Source organism: Sphaeramia orbicularis, chromosome 20 (genome assembly GCF_902148855.1).
Source record: "Sphaeramia orbicularis chromosome 20, fSphaOr1.1, whole genome shotgun sequence".
NCBI lineage: Eukaryota > Metazoa > Chordata > Actinopteri > Kurtiformes > Apogonidae > Sphaeramia > Sphaeramia orbicularis.
In genome coordinates, this window is record NC_043976.1 from 10,483,234 (window position 1) to 10,491,781 (window position 8,548).

At 40.2% G+C, this 8,548-nt stretch overlaps 1 protein-coding gene across 1 annotated transcript; it reads left to right on the forward strand.

The window, feature by feature from the left end:
* The first annotated feature begins 933 nt into the window (after positions 1–933).
* Positions 934–3,719, forward strand: en2a (engrailed homeobox 2a). Its single transcript, XM_030123171.1, has 2 exons — positions 934–1,420; positions 3,400–3,719. The coding sequence occupies exons 1-2, from the start codon at positions 934–936 to the stop codon at positions 3,717–3,719; spliced, it is 807 nt and encodes a 268-aa protein (XP_029979031.1).
* The last annotated feature ends 4,829 nt before the right edge of the window (positions 3,720–8,548 follow it).

Sequence of the window (8,548 nt, forward strand, 5' to 3'; positions counted from 1 at the left end):
AAAATTGAGTTGAAAACTGCAGTTACTTAAAAGCTGTGTTAATTGGAATGAAATTTCTGTATAAATATCTTATTTCTCTTTCTTATAGTGCAAAAAAATACAGTGATAGCCTATTTCTCTTTTTGTTGGGAATCCCTCCCTGCCCTGCAAACAAGGAACCCCGGGGGTCCCCGCAACCCACTTTGACAAATAATGCTTCAATCAGCTATTGTTTTAATGAACACTTACACTCTTGAGGGATTCGTGCTTTCCTTTCCAAACTAAAAACTCGCTCAAAAAATTAAGTTACAGGTTGATAAACACAGATGAATTATGTGGAGTATGTGGGAGCATGCACTGGATTTAAATTAGGCTTCTTCTCTGTGAGTCCAGGACTCTTTCCCTTTACTAAGGCGAAGATGGGCGTTTGTGGACTGCTTTGGAGTCCACGTCACGTGGCATGGTTCCTCCCATCCTATTGGTCCAAGGCACGTGTCTGGGAGGACGGTGGGAAAACGTCACTCGGGGGGCTCGTATTGAAAATAAGAACAAAACTCCAGAGTGAGAGTATTAGAGCATCAGTTTAGGAGCCTCTTTATTTACCCTTAGTTTAGTTTAGGTGTAGCCAATACTGAATACACTGAAATCGGATAACATTAAATTGGACGGTGCGCAAATGGCAAATGTTTTAGGTCTATGATATCAGCTATAACCCGACATTGAGGGGATATATGTCCAAAAGTATGCTTTTCTCAGAGGACACTACCGCAAGGCTTTGCATGGTGTCCAAGGCACTCACTCTTATTTGAGTTCTATTTTTTTTTATTTATTTTTACGCGTGCAGTTTTTTTTTCTGCAGTTTAATTTCCTCGAAGTTCCTTGCGATTTTTTATTGCAGCCGCGAGAGCGATAAAGGGGTTAAAAGAGCGTAAAAGCGGGGGAAAGTGAATCAGTATGGAAGAAAATGATCACGGCAACAGAGACGTGGTGGAGCGGCAGGAATCGGCGGATGAATCAAATAGAGCCATCCTTCCGCTGTTACAGGCGCCGGGGAACCTGCAGATCCCACACCGGGTCACCAATTTCTTCATCGATAACATCCTGCGGCCGGATTTCGGCCGGAAAAAGGACGGGGGCGCAAACCGCGAAGAGAACAGCTTGGCATCGCGGGAGAGCCACAGCAGCCCGGCGGCCCCTCAGACCGAGCCGGTGGGGAGCACGGTGCCGGCGGAGGGGACGTCCACTCCGCACACCGTTACCGGGGCCAAGAAGCAGGCTATACCCGCCGAGGAGCCCCTGAAATCCCGCGGGGAGAACGGAGACCAGTGCCTAAGCTCAGACTCAGACAGTTCCCAAGCCAGCTCAAACCAAGCCGTGTCTAAGCCCATGCTGTGGCCAGCCTGGGTCTACTGCACCCGCTACTCGGACAGGCCTTCTTCAGGTTGGTCAACACCGTGCATGCATCTTGTTTTTTTTTTTTTCTTTTTTTTTCTTTACTATACGTATTCTTGTAACCTGAAATACCCTGTAACACTGACCCCGGATGCCTTGACCGACTTCTCCGGAGTAGAGCGAAAGCAGTGCTGAGCTGCGCAAAGTGCGAGTGGAGCAAATACGACACATGCATCCATCACATATCACACTGAGAAATGACAATTACAAAACCCACTGAATGCAACACAGAAACAGTAGCAAACAGGATTAGCTTTACATCTTTGCAGGATGTAATAAAAAAAAATAAACAACACACATTTAAAAAAAAAAAAAAAAAGGCAATGAAATGTGACTTTTTTATTATATATTTATAAGGATATGCCACTTGAAAAAAAAATCAAAATGAGAAATAAAAATATATCAGCCAAATAAAATAAAATAAGTGAATTTTTATTTGTTGGTAAATATGACCCACATTTTTAAAAAAATTCAGTCTGATTTTTAGAAATACAGGCAGTGCTCTCGTATATTTCCTCGGGTTATGAATATGATAATACTGGGCTACATCATCGCGTGTAGATCAGGTTGCACGTTTTAAGAGAATCTGCAAATCTAAATAATTTAATGCACGTTGCAAACTTGCTACTTAAAAACGAGCATGGGAGTTTAGTTTAGGATGAATTAAATTAGTTTGTTTTCATAATGGACACTTGCCTGTATATGTTGTGGTAGTAGTGATACATCTGATGAGACTTTTTGTTATTATTACCCTATTTATGTCTCTAGGAGAAAATACAACTTTTCACATGACAGCAGGTGTATATTTAGGTTCTGTATTTTTCTTGGTCCATATCTAAAGTGGAGTACAACTTGTTCTAGTGCATTATGTAACGCAGTATGGAGTGGCGTAGGAGACTACTACGAGTTGTAGAGCTGCACAGTTTTTATATGGGCTGCATGGGAAAAACACACACACACACACACACACATACACACACATACACGTACACACACACTTACACACACACACACACTTACACACACACACATAAGCCAAAGCTTCATCAGTAAAAGCCTCGGCCTATATGATGTGGTTTTGTTTATATTTTTCCACTGATGGGACAGTGTTTGGAGGGGGAAGCCCAACACTTGAGCTAAAACTCCACCAAATACAGGCCTGTATCCGGCTGGAAAATGAATGTGTAGCTTCTGCTCAAATTCACTTCACGTTTGCTCAGTGAGTATTTGAAGTGGGCCACAAAAACAAGAATGTAAAGTAGCTGCATTGAAATGTATCCTTAGTTCAACTCTTTGGCACTAAAATGGATAAAGAGTGCTGTTTTTTTCCAGTGTTGTACTTGTTGGTTCATAATTCCTTATTACTTCACAGTGTCAGTGTGATGCATGTGTATATTTGTGTGTGTGTGTGTGTGTGTGTGTGTGTGCGTGAGAAATACAGGGAGGGAGGGGAGGTTTTTGCTGCTTCTCGGTTGTTTTCTTCAGTCAATGTGTCAACATTTTCAATCATTCCTCCTCCTCCTTTTTTACAGTTTGGCCTATAATACTTTGGGGCCCTAGAAAAGCGTTATTTTTTTTTTTTAATTAATTCTTTGCACCCAAACGCTTACTATAAAGTGACAACAGCTTTTTTTCGGCAGTTAATTTACATTTAATATTTTTTCTGTTTTAATGGCGAAGGTTAAAGTAAGTTCTAAAAAAGCTACTTTTTCTTCTACAAAAGCTTTACGCATCTATTTTGGATAACTCTGTGGGCTCGATACTTTATGCAAAGTAGGAAACTATTCATCCTAATAACCACAGATTGTTTTTAGAGTATAAATCTCTCAGATGAATCTGTTTTTGTTTATAAAGCTGCTGTTAAAGTGCATATTTTAATATTTTAGGCTGATGATTATGATGATTTGATATTGACAGATCAATGTATATGTGTCTGTGACCCCTAACCCCCAATCCCCTACACTCCAGGGCCCAGATCACGCAAACCAAAGAAGAAATCGACCAGCAAAGAGGACAAGCGACCACGGACGGCCTTCACAGCAGAACAGCTGCAAAGACTAAAATCGGAGTTTCAGACAAATCGGTATCTGACCGAGCAGAGGCGGCAGAACCTGGCACAGGAACTGGGCCTGAACGAGTCCCAGATCAAGATCTGGTTTCAGAACAAGAGGGCCAAAATCAAGAAGGCCAGCGGCACTAAAAACTCTCTGGCCTTGCACCTGATGGCACAGGGACTGTACAATCACGCCACCGTCACGTCGAAGGACGAAAAATCAGACAGCGATTGATTTCCAGAGATGTAAACAGCAGCCTCCAGACGAAAAAGCTCCTATAGTAATCCTATCACAGATTTTTATAGAGATATCACAGCAAATCTTTTACCTACAGGAATATTTAATGAAACCACGTCAGAAAAAAATACCACAAAGTATTAATACTATTACTCACTGCTGACCCACAGAAACCACAGGTCCTCCATAGAAAATCCTACAAAAATAGGGACTAGGAGGTTATTGCACCACGAGTCCCTGCAGGAATATTTCTCTATAGGTTCCTATAGGAATATTATAGTGATTTTTCGTTATGTGGGAGGTTTAATCAAGCCTACAATGCAATAATTTCATCGAATAAAGGGCCAGTGTATAGAGTATACCAGCATAAATTGTTTTAAAAAATAATAGAGAGAGATATTTCTGCAATATCACGTCTATAAAAGATGTTGTATAAAGGTATGTTTTCATTGTTTGTCGTTCTCGCCCCCCCACCCCCCATATCCCACCCCAGGAGGTACAAATGCTTACATACTTCATTTTATAGGCCTACTGCTATACCCATGATTGTCATTTTACATACAACTGGCACTGGACATTTAGATCTGTCAGTGAAGTGAGCAAACCTAAGTCCAAAGAGTATTTTTCTGCTGCATCCAGGCTACTGTGAATTTAAATAAATGCTAACACGATTTTTATTTCCATGCTTGTTGGTTTCCTTGGTTGTGTTTGGTGTAAAATGGGCAGAGGAAGGTGTTTTGATTGTCAGTTGCAGACCTAATTGGGCACAACATGAATTTTGATACGGATTTTTTTAAAACAAGGAAAAAAAAAAAAAAAAAAACAGGAAAAGTTTCTAATTCTGTACAGGCCTACGTGACTGAGAGAGGTAGCGATTTTTTTTTCCTAACACGCCACTTAACTTAAATGCTAAGTTAGGCCTTGCTTCTATGTCTGTGGTCGTCTCATAGCCTTTAAACGAATATCATGTGCGTATTTCCTTCGTTATACCAATGCATCAGTGCAGCTATTATAGTTTTGAAGATAGCAATATAAATCATTTTTTGTAGCTAAATGAACTGAAGGCTATAAAGCTGCCTTTAAAGTCACAGAAACAACTCTGTAGCATAAAGACAATGATGACAACCATTTTACGCACTATTGAGTATAGACTATAAATGCAGGTTATTGGATGTTCTTGTTAAATCTTTCTCTATATACATTTTTTTTATTACATATCCATATATCATAAAAAGAACGCAAATCCGTCAGTGACTGTATTACAAATGTTGGAAATCTCTTATCGTTGTTGAAAGGACTTCATATGTGTATTTATATAGATTATATTGAGAAAAAAAATCTATCCAATGACCAGTGTTGCTTTAGAGTAGATATCTGAGGTGTTTACACTGCTTGTTTATCTTGCAATAACTTCTTTTGTTTTTCTTTTTTTGTGAATGAAAATAGTTTATGGGGCCTTTGCATGAAAGCTGCAATTTGTTGTACTTGGGCAAATAACTGTGTTTATAAACTTTGGTCTTTATCGACGAAAGTGTGATCGAGCTAAGTTTTAGACTGTATCCATACCAAATTGTGGACTTTTTGCCTTTCAAAGTGTTTTGTTGTGTATCTGCAAAAAGTGTGTGTGAATTAAAATCCACCAAACAGAAACACACTTTGCCTTAAAGTTCAAGTGTGAACTTTTTATGAAACAGAACTGTGCCGAATCAGAGAAGCAGTATTACTTCAAATGCAGACTATTCAAGTTTAATGCCTTTATGAAAACTGCTGGTACGACATTATGAATTTACTCATCAGCGTATATCTATCTATATATGAACATGTTTAAATGAAATTACAACACAGAGTTGTAGAATACAATGCTATTTTTTATTTTATGTTGGGAGTATTCTTTGGTATAAATGTACATAATTTGTATCATGTATTAATTGTGTAATTAACTGCCTCCTGAAAACTGCAAAAGAAGAGTAAATAAACCTTGAAGATTATACACAAACAAGTCTCTACCATCTTTATATGAAGCAAACAGTACAAATATATTTACCTCTTGCAGTATTAGCTGCTGCTGGCATTTTAAGTCACAGAAAAATCCAAAAGCTATTACTATTTGGAAAAAAAAAACAACATGCAATGATTTTAAATTCATTGAACAGTTTAAATAAATGCTGCCAAATGTCAAATATTCACAAATGTAATGACAAACATTGTTAATTTGCATAGCATGACAATCCTTTTCCATGCAAACACCCACTCATTTATTCTATGGGTTCAGGATCAGATTCATGGAGGATCAGATTCATGGGTTTTGAGATTAAAACATGTGCAAAAGCATCCAAACATTATGCAAGGGAAAGCCTTGAACAATTCCCAGGCATGTTTCCTCAACAATGCCTTATCTTCATTTCCATACTTGCACCACTAGTCTTTGAACGCCATGTCTAACGGCCAGTGACTAGCATTAGAGCAGATCGGGGCTGCTCCCAGCACTGTCTTCAAGACGGTCAGTCTTCCTCGCCGCTTCTGAAAAGAAGCCCTGTGCTTCTATCACAAGGCAGAAATGGGAGTCGAAAGGAGAGAGTGAGAGAAGGAGGGAGGGAGGGAGGGGGGATGAGAAAGAGAGAGACAGAAAGAGAGAGAGAGCAATGAAGGTCAAAGCCTGTCATGGCTGCAGGTGGCTGGTTTCCCCCCTCCCACCCCTCAGTAACCCATTCTCCACACAGAGCTTTCTCACTCGCTAACTCGATCTCTCTCTCTCTTCCCCTTTTCTCCCTCTCCTTCACACACACACACACACACACACACACACACACACACACACACATCTTACTATCACTCGGGTTTTATTTTATTCTTGCTTGGCACGCACACATCCCTGCACACACCAACACACTTCATTCATTTTTGTCCCTCCTCGCACATCCGAGGAGCGCGCATACCCCTGTTGTTTTGGTCCTTCATTCAGTGCATCAATAGGAACCTTGATCAAAATATTCACTGGCAGAGAAGCTCCCAGAAGTTCAGATTGGGACACCAATGCATGAACAATAGGTAAAGCTGTACGCTGCATGTGCATATTCTCATGGAACAGGAGAGGTTTTACCTAAGAATAATTTGTCTCATCTCGGGAAGTGAGATTCAGGTGAAGAGATCCTTGTTCAGAACTCTAAACTTCTTTACACAACAGAAAGTCTTCCTTGATGTTTACTCCATCATTCTCCAGTTTACGATGCCGTGAATCAGTGGTTACTGGAAAACAATGCCAAATAAGTATCTCTTGGTGCAAAAATGATAAAAATGCTGAATATGAGAGCCATTTTCAGGAGCTGTCATTTAGGCAGCGCTGACGATTTCAGAAAGTTCTCATGCTGTAAAATGGAAGTGTGCAGAGGATACATCAGGGAAGTATCAATGTCTACCTCTAAACACAAAAGGGCCCCCATCCTGCTATGACCTCTCTTACCATCCTCCCCCTCCCCTACTGTGTCATTTACCCACAGTTTCTAAATGCTTCCTACGGCCAGAGTGGAATCTGCTCAGAGGTGCCTGGGCTTTGTGGCGGAAACATAATTAAAGTGGTGAAAGATGTAAAAGGTGAAGAATGGGGATGACATCAGGCCAATTTCACACTTGGCACTCGAATGGCTAGGTCCAAGCCAGGACTCTTGCCTTGCAACACAGATCAAAGCCCACTGTCATCGCACCAGTGCAGGAAAAAAGAGGCAAAAGGACACCTAACTATGCTAATCCCCAGGACGAATATATTTTAATCTTGTTAGAATACAAGTTAATGCCGTGGCTCAGTGACTGAACTTTCTGGCAAGAATGAGAGGTGGACAGAACTACTTTTACCTTTTCTACATGAGGTGGCCCTGTCTGGGACCGGATAAACAGCCAGAGTCTGAACAAACTTTCTTTTGGCCAAACACTGCACATTATCAAGCTCCATACTGTACAGGGAGCAGCTAGCAGTCGCAAGCCACTGAAAAGGCAAGCAACAGTTTTCATTAAGAACAAGGATGGAAAAAAGCCCAACCCCAGTGGCTGTGTCAGTGACCCTGTCTGAAACCCCACTAGGGCACCTAACATGCAAAGGAAATGAGTATTTTGTGAACTGGTTTGTCCCCTCTCGCATTGAGCCCTTCTTCTCAAAAGCACCTTGGTAACCCTTGATCTCTCATGTATGGAAGTCAGGGCACTGGGGCCTGCAGAAGTTGACTAGTCAGACAATAGCAAGCGGATGCTTTCTGGAAAAGTCACACCCAGGCAACTCTCATTTCACACACTGTGTTTGAGTGACCCTTGAAAAAAGATGCAAAACTTTTCAATAAGGATTCTCTTTGTTTGCTTAACGAAATTCAGGAAAAACATGCATGTACTTTTTCCCATGTAGCGCTAAGCTTGTGTTCAGTTGGACTCAGAGTTATTCATAAAGTGAGGCGTCAACGCACAGGCTAAATCATGGATTTAAAAATAAATGAATAATGACACGACACTACAGGAGACATTTCAGTGTTTACTATGAAGGAATAAAGATGACGGTCACATTCAGTTCAACTCATTAGTATAATGTTGCACACATTCACTGATACAAGACAAACCACAAGTTTTATTAAAAACTGAGTCAAACAAATGGAATAAAAAGCCTTCACTGAACCTTGAAAACTAACAAAAAGTTTTTGGAAACTGAACACACAGCAATTTTTGTTAATTTTAGCCTTTGAAAATGTGTCGTATTTAGTTAATTATATTTATGTATGACTGAAAATGTTAATACTTTCAAAATTTCTTGTGGTTTTTAAAATGTAAGAAAATATGGAAACAGCATC

Excerpts from the sequence above, each read along its gene's own strand:
- en2a (XM_030123171.1), top strand. The coding sequence starts at position 934 with ATGGAAGAAAATGATCACGGCAACAGAGACGTGGTGGAGCGGCAGGAA. Across the intron at positions 1,421-3,399 it reads CTCGGACAGGCCTTCTTCAG|GGCCCAGATCACGCAAACCA; the intron begins GTTGGTCAACAC and ends CCTACACTCCAG.